Raw genomic sequence first — 26,636 nt, forward strand, 5'->3', positions numbered from 1 at the left:
TGCAGGATACGCCATCACCTGCCCCATTGGAGATCTATAACGTTCGAGGCATATGGGCTGCTGAATTCATATCTGTGCATAGAATGCCGCCTAGTGTTGGGACCGGATGATTGCACACTGTTGTCCTGGAAGAGTCTTCGAAGTATCACGAGATAGGTGGCTCCTCCCTCGGACTACAGTGCGCATGGGCATCCTCTCCATCCCCAGATTGTTTTTCTCCGCCATTGGGTTCGGATATACTTTCCTACTCTCCAAGTTCGGAATCAAGAAAAACTTTTCAAAAGGCCAAAAGGCCTTCGGATCCGTCGGTATTGTTCAGCGCTCGGTACCGATACACTTTTTCAACGTTTGTTGCACTACGGTCGTCGAATCGGGCCGTGAGGCCTTCTCGACACCACGTGGACCGACCGTCGATGGAACGAAGTCCATTCAAGTACTGCCCGCAGTGCAACTCGAAGTTCCCGCACACAGACCAGCATCCAGTGTGCAACAAATGCCTATCTCCAGATCACAATGAAGATAGTTGCCTAGCCTGTGCCCAGTTCCGATCGAAAAAAACTATCTGGAATCGACGGGCGGCGAGGCAAGAAATGCAAAGGTCGGCACCAGCACCCGAGAACATCTTCGACGATGACGGAGATCTAGCAAGCGCCGAGGACTCGGATGAAGACGAACAACAATACTCGGAGCACAACTCCGAATATTACCTTGAGGAAGGAGAACTAATCGTCGATCTCGAGGAATATGATCGAGACATCGTAGCGGTCGAAGACGACTCCGATGATGACAAGGGGCGAACCGTGAGTACACCGCCCCATATAGACACTACACCAATATCAGAGACTCAGGTCGAGGCATCGCCAGCAGGCCTTAGCCGAGATCAACAAACTCGTTCTACAGCCCCGCCATACCGCCCGGCTAAGAACACACAAAAAGAGCCCTCTGAGACACAATATACGACACCGGTTCAATTGAAACCGAAACTCGTCGACAATACTGTCTTCGGACCAAATTACGTCGAACCGAAAGTGACTAAGCCGAAGGGCGTCGACCCGAAGGCCACAGTACCGATTCAACCTTCGAAGCCAAAGAACATCGAGTCGACATCGAAGACCAAAGCTGTCGAGTCGAAGCCGAAAGCCGTCGAGTCAACCTCAAAGCCAAAACACGCCCAATCGACACAAAAACAAAAGCACGTCGACGAGTCGACCCCCAGGAAGCACGTCGAATCGAGCAAACCAGCCTCAGGTATCGACAAGGGGAAAAAAACGGTCGACGAAAGCACAAGGCCTGCGCCCAAGACTACTGTCGACCCGAAACCGAAACCGAAGGTGGACCAAAGTAAATCGGTCGAGCCAAAGCCCATCGAGCCGAAAAAGGGCATCGATCCAAAACCGCAGGCTCCAAAACCACCTAAGGACACTGTCGAACCGACAAAACCGCTCGGTCCGAAAAAGGTGGTGAAGCCAGCCAAAGACGTTCAACCGACAAAAACAGTCGAAAAACATCATAAACCGGTCCAACCACCAAAAGCGGTCGAAACAGCAAAAGGCGTCGACCCGAAAAAAGACAACCCAAAGGCTACAGCACCAAAACCAAGGACTGTGGAAGAGGAACTTATTCATCCAGATCCCTCCACAGAAGACCAGTCAAAACTGTATATTGACCCAAACATTGGTAAAGTGACTGTACACCAAAAAGAAAAGACCTCTGCCAACTGAAGACTTTTCTACAATTCCCCTAAAGAAGAAGAGAGACTGTGCTACCTCTCCTATATTCTTTGAACCTATCAGTCCAGCTATGCCTCATACCCCATATGCCCCAGCCTCACCTGCACGCTCTGACGACATCCCAGACGAAGATCAGGACGCAGATGTAGGGTTTGGTTATCCACAAAACCCACTTGCAGACCCTCACTCACAGCGATGGGGTGGGGGAGGGGAACCAGACACTGAGGGGATTCTGCCCATTACAGACCCTGCAGTATACCCAACTAAGCCTTCACCCACAGAAGACACGGTAGCCTTTAATTCACTACTGGATAGAGCAGCAACCTACCATAATGTAGATATGCACTCTGATGCTATTGAGGAAGACTTCCTCTTTGATACATTAACAACATCTGAGAGACATGTTAAAACACTCCCAATGCTAAAAGGCGTATTAAAACACGCAAGTGACATTTTTAAGGACACTGCTTGAGCAAGGGTCATAAACCCTAGAATTGAAAAAAAGTATAGGGCTGCTCCTATAGACCCTACATATATCAAGGGGCAGCTACCCCTAGACTCCCTAGTGGTATCCAACGCACGTAAGCGTGCCAATTCCCAGACTACTGGAGAGGCTGCTCCTCCAGACAAGGAGTCAAAAATCTTTGAGGCATCAGGCAAGAGAGTAGCAGCTCAAGCAGCAAACTCATGGAGAATAGCCAACACACAGGCCTTGCTGGCCAGATATGACAGGGCGCACTACGACCGCTTGGAAGACATTCTCCAACACTTACCTGATCCTTACAAACAGCAGGCAGATGAACTCATACAAGAAGGAAAGCTCATCACCAATGCCTCAATTAAATGTGCCCTAGACGCGGCAGACACAGCTGCCAGATCCATCAATACAAGCGTGCTGCTCCGGCGCCACGCATGGCTTCGCATATCGGGCTTTAAAAATGAAGTCCAATCCACGATCCTTAATCAGCCCATCAACCCAGACTTTTTGTTTGGTCCAGCAGTTGACTCAATTCTGGACAAAATGAAAAAAGATGCTGATACTGCGAAGTCTATGGGAGCTCTCCAGTCCCAACAACACGGGGCTCCTTTCGTCGCTCCAATTATAGAGGAGGAGCGCGTAATAATGCATCACAGCAATCCTCCAACTACAAGAGTAACACACAATCCACATACAACAAAAACACCATCAGGGTTGGATACAGAGGAAAGAACACCAAGGGAAGAGGTCGTGGAGGCAATGCAAATAGATCCTCCACTAACACCAAGCAGTGACTTCTTACCACTACCCCCAGACCACATAACACCAGTCGGGGGAAGAATGCAACACTTTCTGCCAGTCTGGTTAAATATCACAACAGACAAGTGGGTCAGGCAAATTATCCAACATGGCTATTGCCTCAAACTCCCCTCACCTCCACCCAACATACCACCCGTGCACTGTCCAATGTCACAGGAACATATAACGCTATTACAGCAAGAGGTCATCAGTATGCTGCAAAAGGGGGCCATAGAACCAGTCCCACTACAACATCAGGGAACAGGAGTATACTCTCTATACTTCCTTATTCCAAAAAAGGACGAGTCTCTCAGGCCAATATTGGACCTCAGGCCCCTCAACCTGTACATTTTGTCGGAGCATTTCCACATGCTCACTCTCCAGCAAGTCTTACCATTGCTTCGCCAGGGAGACTTCTTAGCAACCTTAGACCTCAAGGACGCATACTTTCATATACCAATACATCCTGCTCACAGAAAGTATTTAAGGTCACCATTCAGGGACAACACTACCAGTTCAAAGTCCTACCATTTGGTGTCACAACAGCTCCAAGAGTGTTCACCAAATGTCTAGCTACAGTGGCAGCACATCTCAGATGGCAACACATCCATGTGTACCCCTATCTGGACGATTGGCTAATACACGCGCCAACAGCCCAGCAATGTGCCAACCACATGTCAAAGACCATACATCTCCTGCACAGTTTAGGATTCTTACTAAACTACCCAAAATCACATCTACATCCCTCCCACGTCCAACAATACCTGGGAGCAACAATAGATACACTGGCAGCAAAAGCATATCCCAACACAGCACGGATCAAGGGAATGCAAACGTTAATACAAAAATTCAGACCCCAACACTCACTACCAGCTCGAGTGTTTATGTAGCTAATAGGCATGATGGCCTCGTGCATATTCATAGTCCCTCATGCCAGGCTACATATGCGTCCGCTCCAAGAATGCCTAGCAAGGCAGTGGAACCAGGCTCACGGGCAATTAAAGGACCTAGTGTTGGTGACCAGTCGGGCATACAACTCTCTGCATTGGTGGAATCCACAAAACCTTTGCAAGGGACGACTGTTCCAAGAGCCTGTCCCACAAGTAGTGTTAACCGCGGACGCATCCCTGATAGGATGGGGAGCCCATGTCCTACACTACACAGTACAGGGACTCTGGACTGTACAGCAAAAGAAAATGCATATCAACCTTCTGGAGTTGATGTCAGTCTTTCTAGCCCTGAAAGCTTTCAAAACACACTTATGCAACAAAGCTGTGTTGATCCGGACGGACAACATGACAGCTATGTATTACATTCAAAAACAAGGAGGGACACACTCACCACAGCTGTCGCACCTAGCTCAAGCAATGTGGAAATGGGCCATTCAGAGGAACATGTTTCTCATGGCAGAACACCTCCCAGGCAAGGACAATCAGGTAGCCGACCTGCTCAGCAGGCACAGCCAACAGATACACGAATGGGAAATTCACCCCAAAGTGCTCCAACCATTCTTCCGGAAGTGGGGACACCCGGAAATAGATCTGTTTGCCACAAGCGAAAACGCAAAATGCCAGTACTTTGCCGCCAGGTTCCCACATCCGCAATCGCAGGGCAATGCGATATGGATGAACTGGTCAGGCAAATTTGCGTACGCTTTTCCCCCAGCTCCATTAATACCGCCAGTGGCACGCAAACTGCGCCAACATTCTCTGACACTAATCCTGGTTGCTCCCACATGGGCGAGGCAACCATGGTACACAACGTTCCTAGAACTGTCAGTGGTGCCTCATCAAAGACTGCGACGCACACCCAGTCTTCTAACTCAGAACCATGGCGAAATCCAACACCCAGACCCGCAACAGCTGAACCTAGCGATCTGGCTCCTGAAATCCTAGAGTTTGGATACCTCAACTTGCCTCCAGACTGCATGAATATTATCAAAGAGGCAAGAAAACCCACTACCAGAGCATGTTATGCATCAAAGTGGAAACGTTTAGTCATTTACTGTAATAACAATGACATTAACCCACTTGATGCTTCCACTCAAAACATCATTTGCTATCTCTTGCACCTACAACGTTGCAATTTAGCCTATTCATCCATCAGGATACATTTAGCTGCGTTAGCAGCATATCTGCAAAACAGGCAACACCTTTCACTATTTAGGGTGCCAGCAATTAAAGCATTTATGGAAGGACTTAAACGCGTCATCCCTCCAAGACACCCACCTTCACCAGCCTGGAATCTAAACGTTGTTTTAACCAGACTTATGGGACCACCTTTTGAACCACTACACTCATGCGAACTACAGTTTCTTACTTGGAAGGTGGCTTTCCTTATTGCCATTACTTCGCTTCGAAGAGTTAGCGAGCTCCAAGCCCTAACTATTCAAGAGCCATTCATTCAAGTACATGCAAATAGAGTAGTTCTCAGAACAAATCCTAAATTCATGCCAAACGTGGTATCCCATTTCCATATAAATCAAACTATAGAACTGCCAGTGTTCTTTCAGAACCCACAGGCAGTAGCTGAAAGGGCCTTGCATACTCTAGATGTAAAAAGAGCTCTGCTATACTATATAGATAGAACTAAGGCATTTCGAAAAACAAAACAGTTGTTTGTTGCTTTCTCACCACAACACAAAGGCAACCCTATTTCAAAGTCCGGTATAGCCAGATGGATCGTTAAGTGCATTCAAATATGTTATTTAAAGGCAAAACGCACCTTAACAGTTCCCCTAGGGCGCATTCCACACGCAAGCTAGGGGCAGCCATGGCTTTCCTAGGAAATATTCCTTTACACGAAATTTGTAGAGAAGCCACATGGTCAACCACACATACATTTACAAAACACTGTTGTGTAGATGTACATTCAAAACAGCAAGCTGCTGTAGGCCAGGCTGTTCTCAAAACTCACTTCCAGACTGCTGCAGCTGACACAGGTAGCCACCGCTAGGGGAGATACTGCTATACATTCTATGCACAGATATGAATTCAGCAGCCCACGTGCCTCGAACGGAATATGCTACTTACCAGTATGCATCTGTTCTTGGCATGTAGGGCTGCTGACATTCATATCGCCCACCCACCTCCCCGGTGCCTGTCGCAGCTGTAGCATTCACTCTGCATGGCCATCTCTTACTGTACTATACTCCATCTCTGCCACAGTGGCGAAAAGCAATCTGGGGATGGAAAGGATGCCCATGCGCACTGTAGTCCGAGGGAGGAGCCACCTATCTCGTGATACTTCGAAGGCTCTTCCAGGACAACAATGTGCAATCATCCGGACCCAACACTAGGCGGCGATCTATGCACAGATATGAATGTCAGCAGCCCTACATGCCAAGAACAGATGCATACTGGTAAGTAGCATATTCCATCAGACTGATGGATTCAGCAGATTGTCCGGAGAGGCTACTCCCTCCCCTTCGCCCATGCCACCTGCTTGCCACAGGCTTTTGAACGATCATCTTTCCTTTCAGGCATGAAGTGACAGCACTCTTGGCCAAGGGAGCCAGAGAGAGCGATGACTCCAGAAGTAGGTTGTGGTTTCAATTCAAGCTACTTTTTGGTGCCCAAGAAGGATGGAGGCCTTTGTCCTGTCCTAGACCTGCACCCACTCAATTTTTTTCTTAAGAAGTAGAAATTCAACATGCTCATGCTCGCTCAAGTCTTTTCTGCCCTGGACCCAGGAGTCCGGATTGTAGGGTTTGTTAGAAATGGTATGTACCTAAACCAGGCAGAACCCACCGCTCTAGTCAGAGTAAGGGATTTACACACTCAAGATAACCTCTGCTCACCCACTTAGTAGCTTGGCAGAGCAGTCAGGCTAATCCCAAAGGCAATGTGTAAAGCATGTGCACAGCACACACACACACAGACACCACTGATACAATAAATACACCACAAAAGAGACTCCACACCAGGTTATAGAAAAATATCACATATATTGTATATAAAAACATAGACCACAATCACATAAACCATAAATCGCTTTTCCACTACGCACTTGTCATAACATCATAGGTAGTGCAATAAAGTAAGTACTAATAGATTGCACACATCATGAAAACATTATATAAGGCACCATTCCTGTGCATATTATATCATCTGAATATACATCATTAAAAAATGCATAAATAAGACATAAATAAGTCACCAAATATCACTATGAACGTATAGGGTGCAGCTTACCTGCACTCCTACAACACTTTATGCAGTAATTCCATCATGTTCACACTCCAACTATTTTCCGGGCGATCAGGCCTCCAGCAGGGATCTGCTCGGTGAATTCACAGAAGTGCCCCACTGCACAAATGTCCCCAGGTATGAAACCAACAAGAGGGAAGAGGGTAGGCAAATACTGCAGAATTCTGCCGAGAGACCTTGCTGGGTCCCCTGTTTGCAGGATAGTCAAAAACAGCTGCCCGTGGGTGGTACTGCAGCTGTTAAACACACAAGGCAGCCAATTGTTATGGACCAGCCTGTGCTGCCCGAGAAGTGCTGCCAACTCCCCCGAGAACAAGAGCGTTCCTCGCACCCTTGGGGACCCGCTCTGTTTTTACTAGGGGCCCTCCGGAACAGAATGTGGCGACAACATAACTCCTTCCCCGAAACCCAAAGATCGGGATCTTGGACAGGCCTCAAACACAGGGCCCGCGCTGAGGTGAGATTCGCCAATTCAGGCAGGGCTGGGACACAGCTGTATCCTACCCGCTAAGCAGTCCTTGGCCCTGAAGATTTATGGGGGATGCAACTCTGGGACGAGCCACCTCCAGGAGGCTGTGCTTCCTAGTTCCTGTGGTAACCATCTAGGCAGAGCCCGCCCTGCCGGTGCAGCCAGCCTGCGCTGGGAACAAGTAGCAGTGCTTCACCACGCACTTTTTTTTAAGAATCTCCTCAGCTTGGAATGAAGGGCTCCATGCACACTTTGATAAAACAGAAATAAAGCGCTCACAATGCACTTTCTTAGTCCAAAGGGGAAGAACAGTCCAGTCCTCCGCCTGCCCCAGACAGGAGCAGCAACTGCAGGCCAACCCACCCCTTGCATATAGAAAGGTAGCACTCCACTCGCAGCTCTTCAGCTCTCCTTCCAGGCAGATTACAATGGGATCCAGCAAGGATCTTTCCAGAAGTCTTTGATTTCCCTGAGACTTCCAACAAGAGGCAAGCATTCACAAGCCCTTGGCGATTCTTCTCAAGCAGGATACCACAGCAGGGCAAAAAGAGTCAGTCCTTTTCTTCTGCCACAGACAAAAGCAGCAACTGCAAGCTAACCCACCCGTCACACAAAAAAGGCAGCGCTCCTCACACAGATCTTCAGCTCTTCCGCTTGGCAGGGTCCTCTTGTTTCCAGAAGTAATCTCAAGTCCTGGGGTTTTAGGTCTCATACTTATACCCCATTTTCTCATTGTTCTCTTTGCTTCAGAGTCTCTGAGCTTAGTACAAACCAGTTCTGTCCTCCCTAGTCCAGCTTGACCACAGGGGGTAGAGGCAGCATTGTGCAAAGGAGACACAAACTATTCAGGTGCTACTAAAACTCCTCCCACCACTCTAAATGTTGACCAGGTCTATTCAGCATAGCGATGAGTCACCCAGACAACCCCCCTTGTGACTGTCTAGAGTGAATGCACATCCCCAGCTCCTGTCACTCTAAAACCAGACGGTGAATACACACACAGGCAGAGGCACACAGATTAAATCAAGAAAACTCCCACTTTCTAAAAGTGGCCTTTTCAAACACACAATTCAAAAGCCACCTTTACTATATGGTGTGTTGTTAAATTCTGAGTTCAGAGAGCCCAAACTTCATTTCACAGTGCAGCTCCAATGGTGGCCTATGGGACAGACAGCCTTTCAACAGTGAAAGACGAAATACAAAGTATTTCACTATCAGTACATGTAAAACACACCAGCACATGTCCTACCTTTCACATACACTGCATTCTGCCCATGGGGGTACCTTGGGTTTCCCTTAGGGGTGCCCTACTGTAAGAAAAGGGAAGTTTTGGGCCTGGCATGTGGGTGCACGTGCCAGGTCAACATGGCAGTTTGAAACTGCGCGTGTAGACACTTCAGTGGCGGTCTGAGACACATTAACTGGGCTACTCATGTGGGAGCACAACCAGTGCTGCAAGGCCACTAGTAGCATGTGATTTACATGCCCTGGCACACTCGGTGCTCTTTCTAGGGACTTATCAGTAAATCAAATATGCCAATCATAGATAACCAGTCAGAATCACAATTTACACAGAGAGCATATGCACTTCAGAAAAGGTGGGCTCGCCCCAGGCTGTCGTCTCCCTCCTCCAGACTGCGGCAGACCTCCTGTATTTTCTTGGTTTCACTTTCAACGTGACGAAGTCACACCTGAGTCCCCTCTCAGACACTCCTCATCATCTGAGCTGTTCTAGTCATGGTGCAGTTTCTAACCTATCCTCCCAAATGGCGAATCCCGTATATTCAGGCTATGATAGCGATGTTTCAGCCTCTTTCCTGGTTTTGGTGAGGCTGATGGGCCTCGTGACCTCTTTCATCCTGCTTGAGACATATGTCTGCTTGCATATGTACCTGAATTTCCAGTGGGCGCAGCATCAGGGAAATATGTTTGACATGGTCCAGATCACTGAGGGAACTGCAAAAGATCTGCAGTGGTGGTTAGAAAACTGTGATTGGGTCAGATGTAGAGCCGTCTCCCTTCCCCAACTAGATCTCACAGTGGCGACAGATGCGCCACTCTTGGGACTGAGTGGCCATCTAGGAGAGGTGGGGATCAGAGGCCTCTGGTCTCTGGCGGAATCCGGACTCCGCATCAACCTTCTGGAGCTCCAGGTGATACAACTGGCATTAAAAATCTTTCTATCCTCCTTTCAAGGTAAGGCTAGTGCAGATGTTCACGGACAACACCTCCGCCATGTGGTACTGTAAAAAACAGGGAGGGGGCTGCCTATTCTACCAGCGCCTAGGCTATTACCACTGCATTGACTCTAAGATAGCTGCACATTAATCTCCTTATTCTATGAAGTGGTCTATTTCTAACATCTAAAAAGTTTCCATGTTATTATTCAGCAAAATGATACCAACACTTCTTCACTCTCTGTATTTGAGGGTAGGAAAAGGGAAAAATAAGAAACTGATGTTAGCAAGCTCGGGTAGTGCTTATACGCAGCTCCGCTCTATCACTTCCGAAGCATTACAGAGCCAACGTGGAGCTACACAGCACCACCTATTGGCAAGCAGAAGCACTGCTGAAAAAAAGTCTCCAGATTCAGCCTGGCACGTGAGGAGTATTTTAAGAGGAGCAATCTGCAGTTAGAAAGAGTATCCAATAGAAAGAGAGTTACCAAAGGTAAGTAACTTGTTCTGTTTTTTAATAGTGTCCCAAACGTTTGTCGGTTGTGGGTGTGTGAAAGTCACCATACCAGAAGTGTGAGTAGAATTTCAGGCTTTCGCCTGACACATACGTTAGCCAGACCTTTTCTCCATAGCTGTTCACAAAAGCCAATCTTATGAAAAGCATTTATGTATCTTTTTGTGTGTGTATTTTGACCTTAGCAACAGTCGCAGAAGTATCTGTCGCAGCTCAGCAGTCAAAAGCAAAGGCACGAGCAGTTGGAGGTTGCCAGCCAGATGGAGATCCAGCATCTAAACAGCCAGCTGCAAAGGGCCAATGACTCCATTCGTGTGAAGGACCTGGAGAAGGAGCGGATGAACGTGAGGCTGATGGAACTTTCTGAAGCCAATCACAGACTTAATGAGGAGCAGCAGCGGGTGCAAGAGGAGCTGCAACACTCCCGCAAACATATAGAGGTGAGACATGGAAAACACTCAAACCCTCTACGTCCAAAGGGACAGTTCATATACTTTTTCCACTTGTGCCTGACCTGTGGTACTCTGATTCAGAAGTAGTTAATGGAGGCATGTGGTTGGCATGGGACACAGCATAGCCAATACATTATACCAGTCTGCAAATTACTTAAAGGCGTGACCATGCTTGGCCGTGCGAGGGGATTCGGCACAGAGAGGGACATTTTGAAAGTGGGGTTGCATGAGAGTTGCTTCACACTTCTACCGACTAAATAAACGTACCATGATCGGTATGAGCCAATGGAGGTTTTTATGTATTCTTAGGGTGACCAGATTCTCAAAACAAAAAACGGGGACAGGTCATAGACATAGAAGTAGGACTACGGGTTTTCAGTAACCATCCACATAAAAGTATGCCTATTTGACAGCTGTTGTAGACATAGAAAAAGGACTAAAATGACAGCTCCCTCCACAGACCGAGATGAAGCATTACAGACAACAAATCCGAGGTCTTTTATTGACACCCCTCTTGTGGTAAATAAATAATTAAATACCTGTTCTATTTTTGACTAGATATACAATAACAGATAGCTCAATAAATAAGAGTCAAGATTCGAGGTAGCTGGAGTTTGCAGGTTTTAATCAGGCATAAAGGACAGGAACAGGACAACCTGCATGGGAATGGGATGGCAGCTGCCGGGGGGCAGGATCTGGGAGCATAAGGGTAACTTTTAATAACAGTGCACAATATTTATAGTTAAACAATTGCATTACATTCAGTATAGTAGGCGTAGCAGTGGGTGGAGTTCATAGCAGTCGCGAAAGATAAGGCATAAAGTGGGTGGAACAAGAGGCGTATACATAGACATGTGATGTAAACGTAACAGAATATGTCATAAACGGGGCGGAAACATGGAGGGGGCTACCTAAGGAGCCGGGACCTCTGACCTAGTGGTGCGCGCAAGCTGGCAATGACGTGTTACTAGGAGGAACTGGGGGCTATGACTTCTGCGCTAGAAGAGGAGACGAAAGTCTGGAGTGTCAGAGCGACATGTACCTAAACACTATCTAGTATCTGATGTTTAGAGAACATCTTGATAGAATCCAAAAGTTATCAGGGTAAAGGCTAACAGACTCTAAGACTGGTGCATGCATCATTCTATATGTAGTGCGTGTTGAGGAATATTAAATGACCATTAATACAGTATTTCTCTTACATGGAGACGTAAAGGCTAGACGATGACTGAAACTATTGATGCGATTCAGTAGCTTTAGGAATGCAGAGAAGGAGGGCTGGACTGATAACTAGAATCATAACATACTCTTGGCAGACTGGCAGGCAGAGCCAGGCCGAGCCGGGCACTGTGAGGCAGGAAGTAAGTGAAGGGTCAGGGATACAGGTGGGGGCTGTATCGCTCCTCAGCGAGGGTTCAGGAGACAGGAGCTGAATCTGGTGTCCGGGCCCTTTTGAGGCCTAGAAACGGAGACTTTTCAATGAATTAACGTGCACACTGTAAAACGTGGCAACATAACTTTACATAGGCCTAATACTCGTAGCTTTAACGAGAACTGAAAACTGGCATACTAGAGATGGACACAACTAAAATTGCGTCTTTAATCGATCATAAGGGAATACATATGCATATTAATCATGCACATATAACATAAGATGGGGAACACGTAGGGACACAGAACATGGCAAAATTTACTTTTCCACACTCTCCTTTACACAGCAGCATTAGTACTTTTTATTACATTTACACTTTTTAGGACTATACCATATATTTGCCAAAAATCAATAAAAAATTACAGGCTAGCAAACACCAGTGCAAAGAAAGCATGCGCGCGCATGCTCAACCAGAATAATGAAAAACAGGGACATTTCTGTGTTTAACCGGGACACTGTTTGAAAACGGGGACATTTGAGTCACTTGGAGAAAAGTGTCGGGACACTGGGACACTTCTCCAAAAACGGGGACCGTCCTGGGAAAACGGGGACGTCTGGTCACCCTATGTATTCTGCCACTTGCAGATTTGCTTTTCTACTATAAATGTAGGAATTTCAGTACCAGAATACAAAAGCGAAAACAAAGATGAGCTCCTCCCACCACAACTGGGGCAACCCTATAAACAAATCATTGTGATAGTCCTAAAGTCAACCTTTCCATGTTTTACATACTCTTAAGCCATACGTATTTGCTACTGTGGTGATTCTGGGTAAATCGTACATATTGTGACTGTGGAACAGATCTTTTTTTTGAAAACGCTATGTTCACCTGCTTGTGTAGTCAGTAGTCCGTTTCAGTAGTTAGGTCCCATAGTCTGAATCTACCATTGATCAGTCTTTAATTTATTTACAGGCGTGCTGTGAAGAGATTGACCATGATCATAGCAGCAATGGAGAATACCATGTCCATCTGTATTTAAAAAAAGATAATGAAATTCTATAAAGTATAACTAGTTGACATAATATTATATTGCAAATGCAACTGGCCTTGTTTGATAGTTGGTATTTGTACAAACTTTTTTTCCCAACATACGCTTGCCAGCTACAATTGTGTGCAATTCTAATGCTTAATGATATTGCTAAGACTGCTCTGTTACCTCTGCATTGGAGCCTCACAAGTGACAGTGGCTTGTTCGGAGATCTCTGCATTCATGAAGCCGGCCAGGCTCCAGTCTTTGATCTCAGAGCAGGATGTTGTGTTTTCTGCTGCGCCACTTTGTCAGTGCAGGGGGAATGTTGTGAGCTCTGTTCAGAGACAGCCTGGGAGGGCGATGGGCAGAGTAGGATTGAGTGGAAAGGAGGATGAATGTCAAACAAGGGGTTCTTCTTCTTGCACCTAGAAGACGTTCAATTGAAGAAGAAGGCATGGCTAGCCTTAAATCAGTTCCTTTCCAAGAAGGTCATCTTCCCAGTGTCTTTTATTAGAAGTTCCAAATCAAAGATGGAGCCAGTCTTTGTCCTGTGATGTCGCGGCCTAGCTGGACCAAATATCACAAGATTATGTGTTTCAATGTATTTATTCTCTTATTTTATCCTCACATTCATTGGCCAATTTGAAGTATTCTTGTCCCTGAATTTTGCTCTATGTTTCTTCACCCTAATCAAGGTAGTTTTGGTGCCTTGCTAATCAGCACTTTCATCTTCCATCGTGTCTAATGAAGAAACTAACTGAAAACTTTTAGGGACACCCCTGACACCTTTCAAGCAAGGGCAGTTTGGCAGCGTCACTACTGGGAAGAGTCGACCTATCCTCCGGGATCAAGAAGGAAACTTGAGAGATACTTAGAGCATCCAGTCCTTGACTGCATCAGTCTTTCCATGTTTTTTTCTCGTTTTTATGCTCTTTCTCTGACTTGAAGACTTTTCTGGTTACAGAAAAGCTTTGCACTGAACATCAATATCAGTGTCAAGTCAAGTCAAGTCAAAACCACTTTATTCGATTAATTAAAATCATAAAAGTATGCTATACACTATACAGAACATTATAAAATGTGTTATACAATATAAAATACAATTAAAAAAACATTAAAAAGACAAATTCATTGTTAAAGACCAATATTCAAAGTGCATAAGCTTATGTTATATGATTTAGCATTTCCAGTTGAGCTGCCTGTCTAACCTTCCTACTTCTGACAGACGCAACAAGAAAGCTGGCAACACTAAACATGATTTCAGGGGATTCCATCAATTGTAAAAACAGTAGTGCAGGTTTACATTGTATGAAGTCCATCTTTTTCACTAGTGGAAAAATAAACCTTTTTCTGGCTTCATGAAAAAAAGGGCAAAAGAACATAAAATGCATGGTGTCTTGGGGGGAGAAATCATCGCATTTACACGGGGTCGCATCTTCTAGCCTAGTCCAACCCTGCAGATCCCATAGTACCAGGTGAATTTGGTTGAAACGAAATTTTGTCAAAAGCCATCTGTGAAAAGGGTTATTAACGATAGACAGATATGATGGCATTGCTAGTGACAAAATTACCAAGAAGTGGGTCCTAACAGATGTTTTGCATAGCTCCACTGCTTCCCGCTCTGCATCGCTTTGCCTAATAAAATTTTTCTTAACCCACTCTAAGTCAGCTTTACATAAGGATTCGGGATGAAGGTAAATCTCAGGGCGCCCCAGTTTCTCAAATGACATTTTTAGGTCTCGCCTCTCAATGCGCATGCGCATGCGCATTGAGCGAGACTATAGGGGCTTAAACAAGGTTAACCTAGACTGGCGATTTGATGCTGTGCCCGTGCGCTTTTAGGTCAATGCGCAAGCGCATTGACCTAAAATGCGCGTGCACATCATCAAATCGCCATCTGTTCCCCAGCAGCACTCCTCCAACACCTTTGAAGTGAAGCTAAGGCCCCTGCTGCTTCGCACTATTCACGGCCCCAGGCCGTGTCTCTCCCTCATCGCCGCTCTCCCCGCTCCGCCCCCTGCTGCGGCCGTGTCGCATTTCTCCTCCCCCCTCCCCACAGCAATGCCCTCCGTCTTGTTTTCTTTCCTTTTAATATTTAATTTAAACATAGCATTTCCATTATATAAGCTACAATTTCACGAAGTCCGTTTTGGTTTCAACGTGGCATTTCCACCTTCATCTTAGTTTCTGTGCGAGCCTGCTTCCATTACCCTTCTCCTGCATGTGCAGATTCGATCACTACTTAGGGTCGTCTCCCCGTTTTGACAGTTAGAAGGGTCGATGCACCCACTCAGGTGTCCAGCTGTGCCTGTTCCGCCTCCCCTAGCCTGCACTCCAAGCTGTTGGGAATAATCCAAAATTTGAGAGGGGTGGAACAGACACAGCTTCACATGGGACTTTCTTTACCAGATGACTTACTTAATAGGCCCGTGCACCTCTGCATCAAAGGCTATAATTTCGACAGGCCGTGTCGCATTTTTCCTCCCCCTCCCCACAGCAATGCCAATTCTCTCGTTTTCGGCCTCCCCCCCCCCCCTTCCCACCTCCTTCCTCTTCCCTCTTTCTTGTCACCTTTTTGTTTGCTTCCTGTCTTGATACACCCACTTACGCTCCCTCCCAGACCTCTTACATGCCTCTCTCCCCTCCCGTGTTGCTCTCGCTCGTCCATTTTCTTCTCTCCCATCCTGCGCTGCTCTTTCTCTCTCAAGCTTGTTTTCCATTATTTTCATTTGTCGCAAGACACTTCCAGTGTGGCACACTGTGCTGTCAAGGCTCTTCCGGCGCACGTTTTCACAAGGGTGCAGTTTCTTTTTCTTTTCAGTGCGAGGCGGTTCCAAAAACATCCTTGCCTTCCGTTACAGCTGAGGGCTTGTTTTCATTCTTGCCTTTGGGTCGGATTTCTCTAACAAATTCACCAAATGTTTACACCTTGCCTCTGCTGTGGAATTGGTGTACATATGAAATTAGCAGCTACTGTATAGTGTGCCTGCTATGGAGCTAACGCCGTCAATATAACTGGGCTCATCTCTGTTTCCATCAAATCAGTCTCATGCGGAAAAGGCCGCCTCTGGCATTTGAGCCAAGAGCAAGCCCACTCAAATGTAATAAACCGAGGCTCCCAGGTAGTTATTTGTGTAGTGTTTCAGGGGCAGATTTGGTAACGTAAACCCTCCTAATGCGAGACCTATTGCATTTCTAATGCTTGTTACATACGACAGCCACTGGATATCCTTCATTCTATCTAGTTTAATACAATCCTTTAGAATCCTATGATTTAAGGTAAGATTCGGATTCAACCAGATTCTAATCCATAACAAGATTGGGGCTATTTTAATTATGTCGGAAATATATCCTAAGCCTAACTCGCGATGGACAGAATGGGTCGCAGTGGATTGTGGGAGACCAAGGAGGGCACGTAAAAATTTATTTTCTTCTGACTGTATACAGTCAGGTTTAATGTACCCCCATATAGCCGCCCCGTACTTTGCAATTGCGATAGTTTTGGCTTTATAAATAGCTAAAATAGCCTCAAAGGGTTTCCCCCCCCAATCTTTTGGCAAATCCTAAATATTGCGGCTGAAGAATTTCTCACAGCATTCACCTTTGTAGAGAGCTGAGGTGACCACGTTCCCCTGTCGTCGAAGACAACTCCCAGATAGTTGAACACTTTCACTCTAGTGATTTCTTCTTCGCCGCAATGAAAAGATCTAGCAGTACTTTTACCAGCCCCTAGTGACATAATGTGTGATTTGCCATTATTGACCACTAGGTCCAGAGAGTTCATAAAGTTCCCAAAGGAATCCAGCAGTCTTTGTAAACCCAAAGGAGTCCTTGCCAGTAAAACGGCATCATCCGCATAGAGTAGCACCGGAACCGGTGATCCTCCCATAAGCGGGATGTCGAGTGTAGCTGTTAACAAATTAGCTTCCAGCGAGTTTATGTACAGGGTGAACAGCATGGGGGCCAGGATACAACCCTGACGCACCCCCCTTCCGGACTTAAAACTAGCCGTACATTTCCCCTCTTGCATCATCCTTATTGAGGCATTCAGATCTTTGTGTAATTCAGCCAAAAAATACACGAGGGGCCGGTCAAGGCCCATTTCCAACAGCATAGTCCACAGCCTAGATCTATTAACTAGATCAAACGCTGTGGACAAATCCATAAATCCCAAGAAAATGGAGCCCCTTGCTGCCCTCGTGTATTTGGATATTATTAAGTGTAAATTAAGGCATTGGTCCTCCGTGCTCCTCCCAACTCTAAAACCATATTGGGCGTCGGACAGTATGTCTTTTTCCAGGGCCCAATCTGTTATCTTTGCTAATATGACCTTTCCCAATATTTTAAAGGAGGAATCAAGTAATGATATAGGCCTATAGCATCTGGGATCTCCCCTTTGGCCCTTCTTGAACACAGGAATTATAGTTGATCGAGACCATGACTTTGGGAATCCTGAAATGGCCGAAGTATTGAAGACAGTCAAAATCTTTCCCCAATAAGTAGAATTAGCCTTGTACATATCTGAGGGAACCCCGTCGGGGCCTGGTGCCTTACGCCCCGCAGTGCCCTCTATTGCTTTAACAACTTCTGCTATATTAAAATTTACAGGTATAATGAGTGGGTCAGAGATGGGAACCGCAAAAATTTCCAGCTCTAAATCACTTCCATAATTTTTTTTTAAATGACTTAACCAATCCTCCTCTGCAATATTTAATTCCAATGCAGAGTTCTGATTGCCAGAGAACAGGGGAGTATTAATTATAGACCAAAACTTGGCACTATCTTTCAATGTCGCTTTATCCATTAGATCAGCCCACGCATCTTGTTTTATTTCATTTTTCCGTGCCTGGACTACACTTGAATACTCCTTCCTAAGCTGAGCAACTAAACCTTTATTCCTTGGCCGATCGTTTAGAGCCTTTTTTTAATAAATTATGTGCTTTGGTACATTTATGATTGAACCAGCCCAGTACAGGTTTGTTTTTCCCTTCTTTACTATTTATTGTAAGTTCTTTAGCCACTTGAGAACAAATGGCTTCATATGAGGTAATTACATCCCCCCCATAAAAATGTGGGTCCGCACATATGTTTAGTTCCTGAGCGGCCTTTGTCGTAATAATATGGAAGAAGTCTTCTGGAGTAACCTTACTCCAATTTAATCTTCTGCCCTGATCTTTGGCTTTTACCTCAGCTACAACCTGCGGCAAATCAGTTTTATTTAGTAAGGAAAATCCATTTATCAATTCAATCACCACCGGATTGTGGTCACTGAACGAGGAGGGTATAGCATTATAAAAAAGTACATATTTTAAAAGTCCTGAAGAAAGAAATATATAGTCTATTATTGACTCACAGTCCCTAGCTACATACGTCGGGGTACGGACACTCTTGTCGAAGAAACCTGCCTCAAACAAATCATTGTTGGACAGAAGTTTCTCCAGGGCTTCCCCCTTAGAATTATGCTCAAAATGCTGAGGGCATGTAAGATCAGGACCATCAGTATCAATAATTTGACATTTTAAGCTACAAAGATGCACATTAAAATCGCCTAACAAAATATAATGGCAAAAAGTGATTTGCTTTTCCTTATAGGAGTTTAAAAAATCAGACAACAAATTAAGGTGCTCATTGGGAAAATCCCCTTGCTGCGAGTTATAACAGTTCACCAGAATTAGTTTTGTGTTATTAACCAAACTTATTTCCAGAATAAGAAAGTTATGAGAAGCACAGTCAACCCATTTTACTCTTCCCCTTATGTTCACAGAGACCAAGATCATAAGGCCCCCTCTATCTCTCCCAGCAGGTGATCTCAATGCAGGAACAAAATAGGATGTGAAGCCATCCATCCAAAAGTCACAATCTTTATCCCATGTCTCTTGGAGAGCCACAATGTCATATTGTTTCACCAGGTTTAACCAGTTACTATCATCCCTTTTGGAACGTAAACCAGCAACGTTCCAGCTTAACATCTTTACCTTGTCCCCCACAGTTTTACTTATGCTCTCAGATTGACAACAAGTATTTTTAGGCCTTATTATGGTTTCTTCAGGCTCCAAAAGTTCCCTAACTGCAGATGTCTCCCCCCCCCAAAAACCCTCACAACCCTCACGTCAATCACATAGCTCTAATCCAGATAGTGCATCAAATCTATTGTGAGTGACAAGGTTAGGCCCAAATTTAAAGTAATTATCTCCCTCACAGCCCTGCGATGATCCAAGGGGCCGGGTCTCGGTAGGTGTGGATGGTGTAAAAGATCTCATTCTCGCACTTTGTGAAGGGGCTCTACTTAGATGTGAGTAAAAGTACCCTAGGGGGCGCACACAAATACTATTTGCGTCAAACGACATGGAGGTAGCTCTTAACAAAACTGTAGCGACATGTTGTAGGTGTCTAAAATTTACAATTATGCATTCCCCGCTACACGTCTTCCTAGATGGCCCAATTCAGTTTGCCCTTCTAGTTGATATAATTTCTGTGGCAAATTTTGTTGGGAAGCCACAGCTCCTATTCAGCCATGACACGGTTTTATTTTTGAGAGATTTGTGTGTTTCCTCAATTAGCTGGGCAGAACGGGGGTCAAAGAGTGGTACATTGGTTAGAACCACTACATAGGGGGCGCAGTCAGGCGGAAGATTTATAAATTTACTTTCCCTCACCTGACTACTTCCCAATCTACCCTCTGGACCTGGTTGAGTTTGTGAGTCTGCGCTAGTTGATGTAGAAGGGAGGGGTATGCCTGCATTAGTTCTAGCTATGGGCTGAGAAGGTTTCTGCTGGTTAACAACCAATATCAGTGTATTTCCATCCGAGATATTCATGATATTATTCCTTTGAATATCAAATATTATTTTTAAAAAATGTTTTGTTTTTATTAGATTAGTGTGGCACAAAAACATTTAGAATCTTATTGAGGATTCCTCTTAAGATATGTAAAAAATGTAAGCTTTGCTCTCTCAGTTATCAAAGAATAGGTGCTTTGCTGCACCTTTTAAACATTTTAACACTGGAATTGCTGTTTCACAGGTTTTTAATTCAAATAAAAACTTAAATGCGCAGCCATTAAACATTTGAATTCCCCGGTCAAAGAAGCAGCTCATGTTGCTGTGACCACATTTTACATTCCTGGTCCTCCATTTCACTTGTTTTACCTTAAGCGTTCTAAACATTCTTTTCATGATGAGCAGGCTTCTTATTTAAGGACTAACATTCATAATTTTGTGGGAAGCTACTCGCGTGGAAGGCAAGACGGGAACTAAGCAGAAATAACATCAAAGAAGTCACAGTGGAAGAAACAGGGGAAATTTCTCCCAAAAAAAGACCATTCATAATTTTATGAGGACTAAGCAGCACCAAATACCTTTTTCCCTTTTTCTATGTTTTTAATGGTGTCAATAGTTCAATTATAAGTAGAGAGTTCAGCCTAATCTTAATTGCTGTATTGCACTGCATCAGGTTTGAAAGTTCACCACTTAACTCATATATTTCCATAAATTAATGGATTTCAAGGCCCATTTAACTCAAAAAGATCATCTTAAATCCTGTTCTATATGTTCCCTGTAACAGTCACTTGCTTTTGAGAAAACACTGTCCCTCCTTACCCCTGTGTAAACATTTAAAACAAGGGCTGAAGCCTTGGAAATATTTGAATTCATTCCTACCGCTAAATAAGTTGCTTGAACTAATAGGCAAAGCTCTTTTCCAACATTTGCCTATTGATAGGGAAAGATCATATTTGGACTAGAATGACATTAGGTAACCATACAGAGCAAAAGGTTCACTTCGGCTATGATAAGGTGGAGCAGTGAGAGGCCACTAAATGCCATTTTGCATTGTTATCGCTTTAGTCTCTGTTGTACAATGCTAAATAGCAAGGTAATACAATTTCCCATTATTAATGATGGACAGTTGATAATATTTTTACTACTACAGAATCGCCATTTAGATGTAATAAGTCTTTTAGCAAAAACATTCCCTGAGTTTTTGTGATATTATTTAGTTTATGATCAAAGCAATACATTGGCAATTAGTCTAGCTGTATAAATTGACTGATAGCTCGCTAGCCGTGGACTTGCCGAGGAAGCTGCCCTGCATTAGCCCTTTGCCCTGGAACTTACCTGGATCTTTTTGGGAGCAGTCACCGTAGAGCGCAGACGGACGTGGGACTGCGAGGCCCAGCATCCTGAGAGGCTTGCCACTCGCCGCAGCTGGAGCCTCTTCCCGCCCCGCCTCCCTGCAGCATATTACGGCTCGCGGCCCCCGCTTCGTGGGGCCCGCTCGCTAGCCGTGGACTTGCCGAGGAAGCTGCCCTGCATTAGCCCTTTGCCCTGGAACTTACCTGGATCTTTTTTGGGGGAGTCACCGTAGAGCGAGGACGGGCGTGGGACTGCGAGGCCCAGCATCCTGAGCGGCTTGCCACTCGCCGCAGCTGGAGCCTCTTCCCGCCCCCCCTCCTCCTACTTAGTCCCACCCTCAACCGCGCACGCGGAACGCGCGCTGGCGGGCGCCGGGCAATGCCCGGGTAAAGGGCGGGCCCTTCTAGCCCTGATTTGTAAGAGGAACTCACATCAGATATGGCACAAGGTTGGTGTGAACTTAAATCATGGCGGGTCGAGAGACACGGAGCAAGGCCACTGCTTCCAGTGCTATGATTACAGGTACACTGGACAGTTTCCTGATCAGAGCGAACTCTGTTCTTTCCAATGAGATTGCCGTGGTTGAGAGTCGTCTCTCTCAAGGTATTGACAGCCTCAGGAGATCTTCTCTGGGTCTAATAGCTAGTGCTAAAACGCCGGAAAGGGGGGGGGAGACCTCCCACAGCCCTATTGGATAGCATTGATCAGTCTATTAGGGATGTCCTACAAGACCTTGGAAATAGTCCAGGAGCTGCCAGGGCACCTTTACCGACCACCCCTGAAGTCACAATATTACCACCATCTGTGGCTATTACCAACACGGGGATTTCGGAGGGCGGGCTCCCTCCCACACGTAGACAGTCGCAGGGAATGAGGGAAGGGGCTGTCCCCAGGGGAAAGGCGGCGCCCAGGCGAGGGGTGGGAAAAAGGCAAAACTTGACAAGGGTCCCGAAGTAAACCAGCTGTTGGCACAAGCCGAAAGCATGGAAGCTACCCCCTTAATTACTGCTGACACCAATGTATGCCACCAGGACCCTGTGATAGTCCAGCCTACGGAATTTATATTTGGGGACATGGCGCAAGCAGGGACAGACAACATGATCCCTGCGTTGTGCTCTACTCTGAAATCTTTGCTTAACCCTCTAGTGGATAGATTAAATTCTATTGAGCGTAGACTTTCAACTATTGAACTGGCCACCGGGGAGATGATGAACCATCTTAAATTAGTTCCAACTATACAACAGGGCCAGGATGTTGGTGGGGGGGCATCTCCAGTTGTCGTGCCTGCGCCCACCACAAACGTGCCCCCAGTAACTAATCCTCTGACAGCACAAGAACCATCAGGCGCGCTTAGCGCTAATCTCCCTAGAACTACTGGCTTGGGTCGCATGGAGCCCGAGCGCCCCAAAGCGGATGGGGGCCATGTTAGGTGGAGTAAGGCAGTCAATTTGCCCCCGGAAGCGGCTCCCTTAGTAGTTGTTCTAACTGGTGTTCCTGAGCTCAGCGGCTCTACCCCAGAATCATTCTTATCCCTAAAAAATAAGGTGGTTAGCTGGTTGAATACTTACAGACCGGCCCCACCACACCAGCCAACCAAAATTGTTATGGTCCGAAGGGTCCCATGGGTGGGTTCATCAATCAAACATATAAAGGGGGACTGTGTCCTGGTTAATTTTAGGCACCCAGGTATAGTCACACACATTTGTAACTGGGCGGGAGACACAGCCGGTACCATAATTCAGACCCGCCCACTGTCCTTCTTTTACCCATCTCCAAGCTATCCAGTTTCATGTTGGTGCGAAGAAGGGTGGACTAGGGTGGGTGCTAGGAACTTCACCGGAGGGTATAGGCGCAATCACTATACTACACCCATGTACCCCAACTATTTCCATTCCAACAGGTTCAGTTCACTGGACCAGGTTGACTGACTTGAAAGGGGAAAAAGATTGGGAGAATGGGATGGCTCAGTAAGTCACAAAAATTCACAGCCCACCCCTGTAGAAAGGAATGGGTTGAATACTGTTTGTTCTGGGGGACCCGCAGGTGGAATTGGGCGGGCTTATGTCTGTATCACCAAAAAGGTGGGACGGTATCCCCAACCCAGTGCTCTTGCTAAATGGGGAGAGGGACCTCACTATGCCATGCATCCAGGCTATTGTTGGCAAAACATCTCTTAAAATCCTGTCATGGAACATTGCAGGGCTACATAACAAATTGGCTTGCCCAGAGTGGGGTACCTTCATTGACTCAAGCGATGTTTGTTTCTTCCAAGAAACTTGGGCAAGAGGGGAGCAACTCAGGAGCGGTTTTGCATCCTTCTCTATACCCGCAAAGTGGGGGGGAAAGGGAAGGCCTTCGGGGGGGCTGACAATCTGGGTGAAAACTCATCTGGGGTGCAGTGCCAGGATCTTGGAGACAACATCGTAGGATGTACAAAGCATCCTACTGGCTTGGCCTGACGCCTCCAGACTTGTCCTGGTGAATGTTTACTCCAGACCTGTCAGCCCTACAGCGGAGTCTAAAACCATCAAGGAACTTTCCATGTTCCTAACTAGGATCCCTCAGGGGGCCACTCTAGTGATGGGTGGTGACTTTAACTCCCACTTTGAGCCATTGAGTGACCTGATGGATGGTGCTATTCTAGTAGAGGATAATCATTGGAAAATCCCCCCGGTGGTGGATCCTTCGCCTAAGTCATGGGCACCGCTGGCAGTACAAATTTTAGCCATGACATTAAACCACTCAATAAGGGCATGCAATGGCAGTGCAGGCTCGGACATACCAGCAAAATACACCTACAACAAACTGGGCCAAGAGGCTCGATTGGATTATATATTCGTCGAAGCCTGTGCATGGCACAAAGTCATTGACTTCAAGGTGGTAGCCAGGGCCGAAAGTGATCATAATCCTCTGATCCTAGATTTCCTCTGCCCTGGTCGCTCTAAAGACACCCCCAAGGGAGGGAGAGGATCTGACAACTGGGCGCTCTTGTCTAGCAACAGACGAAGAATCAGATGGGATAGGGTAGTAACTCGCCCTGAGTTAGTGGCTGATATATACGTAGAAGTAGCCACAGCACTGGAAGCTGTGATTGCCCTGACACCGTACTTTACTTCTGATTCAGTACCTGTCAAACTTGGTGCTGTTCATCAGGAATTGACTAAAAGTGTAGCCGAGATCCTGAACACAGCGGGAAATGGGAAAAAAACAGGCAAAAAACGTACCTGGTTCAACCCAGCATGCAGAAGGGCAAAATCAGAGCTCAATAAAGAACTGAAACTTAGCCACAATAGGGCTCTGACTAAAGAAAAAAGGGCTGTGTACAGGAAGTTAATCCACCATGCTAAAGCAGAATGGGAGGTGGATCATTGGGCCAATTTAACATCGAGTCTGGCCGGAAGTGATGCCCGGAAATTTTGGCAAATTGTTAATACTGGGTCGGTAGAACAAGTTGAGGCTGTGGCCCCAACGTAGCCGCCAAGGTGTGGGAAGAGCATTTTCGTACTCTTTACTGGGCGGACGCCTCCGAGGGCGCACCGAATTCGTTGACCCTAGCTCCTAACATCCAGAGAGGAATAACAGAGTATGAGTTTACTGTGGGGGAGGTGGAGACAGCTATCCTTAACCTGGCCTCAAGTAAAGCCCCGGGCCTGGATAAACTACCAGGCGACCTTCTAAAGCATGAACCGGTGGTATGGGCCCCTTATCTGATGGTTATTTTTAATGCTATATGGGGGGTATGGAGGTACCGAGTACTTAGCAGGGGGCAGAGATTGTGCCTATCTTCAAGAGGGGCTCACCTCTGCTCCCTGCCAACTACAGGCCAATCAGCCTTATCGATGTGCCCCAAAAACTCTTTGCACGACTGATCCTAAATCGTCTTCTAGACTGGATTGAGGAGCATTCCATCCTGAGCCCCTTCCAGGCAGGGTTCAGGAAGAATGTTTCTACTACGGATCAGATCTTCCGGTTACACATGCTTTATTGGAAAACTGTCAAGATTGGGGGTGGGTCACTATACACTATCTTTGTAGACCTACGTGCGGCATTCGATCTGGTCCCACGCTAGAAGTTGTGGACTGTACTTCGGGAGCTTGGTATTCCATCCCCACTCCTGAATATGTTAATAAGACTCCACGCCCAGAACTATGCACAGGTTAGGTGTGGTAGCAACGGTTCACTGACAGCTCGATTCCCCGTTGGCAGGGGGGTAAGACAGGGGTGTGTCTTGGCACCTACCCTGTTCTGCCTCTATGTCAACAGGGTAATCGCACATCTGGACGCGGCACATGATAGTGATGCCCCAAAGCTTGCAGGGTCCCGGGTCGGAGCGATCATGTTTGCAGATGACACGTTGCTTCTATCTAAAACCCCTATGGGTATCCAACGTGTCTTGGACGGGTTTGTCTCCTTCTGTAAAGAGCGGGGTTTGGAAATTAACACCTTAAAAAACAAATACATGATCTTTAACCCCCCCACAATAACACGCCCAAACCCCATGATAGATGGTGTTAGATTAGAAAGGGTCCACACCTTTGACTATCTCGGGCTTACCCTAAATGAATCATTCACCTGGGTCCAACATCAATTGAAACTGCATCTTAAGATGACCCAGATAGCTGGGGGCATACTGAAACTTTTGAGTAGATCTTCGTATAAACCGATTGGTCCCCCACTAGAAATCTACAAACTGCGGGCACGTGGGGCAGTGTCCTATGGGGCCGAGCTGTGGGGTTACAAGACTTGCACAGCAATTACTGTTGCGGAGAATAGATTCTTAAGGCAACTGACAGCTCTGCCTGTGAGTACCCCACTAGTGCCGCTAAGACTGGACCTTGGCATCAGACCTATTGAGGAAGAACTGGCCCTCAGACCTCTAACTTTTTGGCGGAGACTCTGGGTTACCCCAGAGCTGTTTGAATACAGGCAAGAGCTAATTGAAGTAATGGGCTTGCCTAATGCGGGAAGGCTTCCCTGGTTAAAATATGTCAGGAAGGAACTGGAGAATCTTGGACTTGCTTCAATGTGGTCAGACCCGGAGCATACCTGTGCCGGTATTTCATGTAAACAACTGGTTCAGCTCTTCCGGGAAAACCGTATGGCTCATTTATCACCAAGCACCCAACTGGGCACTCTCTCAGCCAGGTTTTTATTGATCATGGACTCTTATTCCTTGGAGCAAGTACTGGACGACATCAGAACTGTTGCCTCGAGGAAGCTCTTTCTCCAATGGCGGCACGGTTCGCTACCCATCAGATCTCTCACGTCTGATTGG

The 26,636-nt window shown here is 46.3% G+C and overlaps 1 protein-coding gene across 2 annotated transcripts in view; it reads left to right on the forward strand.

Moving 5' to 3' along the window:
• CEP63 (centrosomal protein 63) overlaps positions 1 to 26,636 on the forward strand; it is a 408,460-nt gene that overhangs the window by 140,594 nt on the left and 241,230 nt on the right. For both annotated transcript variants that reach the window (XM_078665801.1, XM_078665802.1), the window contains one exon: positions 10,560 to 10,814. In XM_078665801.1, coding sequence (XP_078521927.1) covers positions 10,560 to 10,814 — 255 coding nt within the window. The remainder of the gene's footprint in view (positions 1 to 10,559; positions 10,815 to 26,636) is intronic.

This window comes from Lissotriton helveticus, chromosome 11 (assembly GCF_964261635.1).
Source record: "Lissotriton helveticus chromosome 11, aLisHel1.1, whole genome shotgun sequence".
NCBI classification, from domain to species: Eukaryota; Metazoa; Chordata; class Amphibia; order Caudata; family Salamandridae; genus Lissotriton; species Lissotriton helveticus.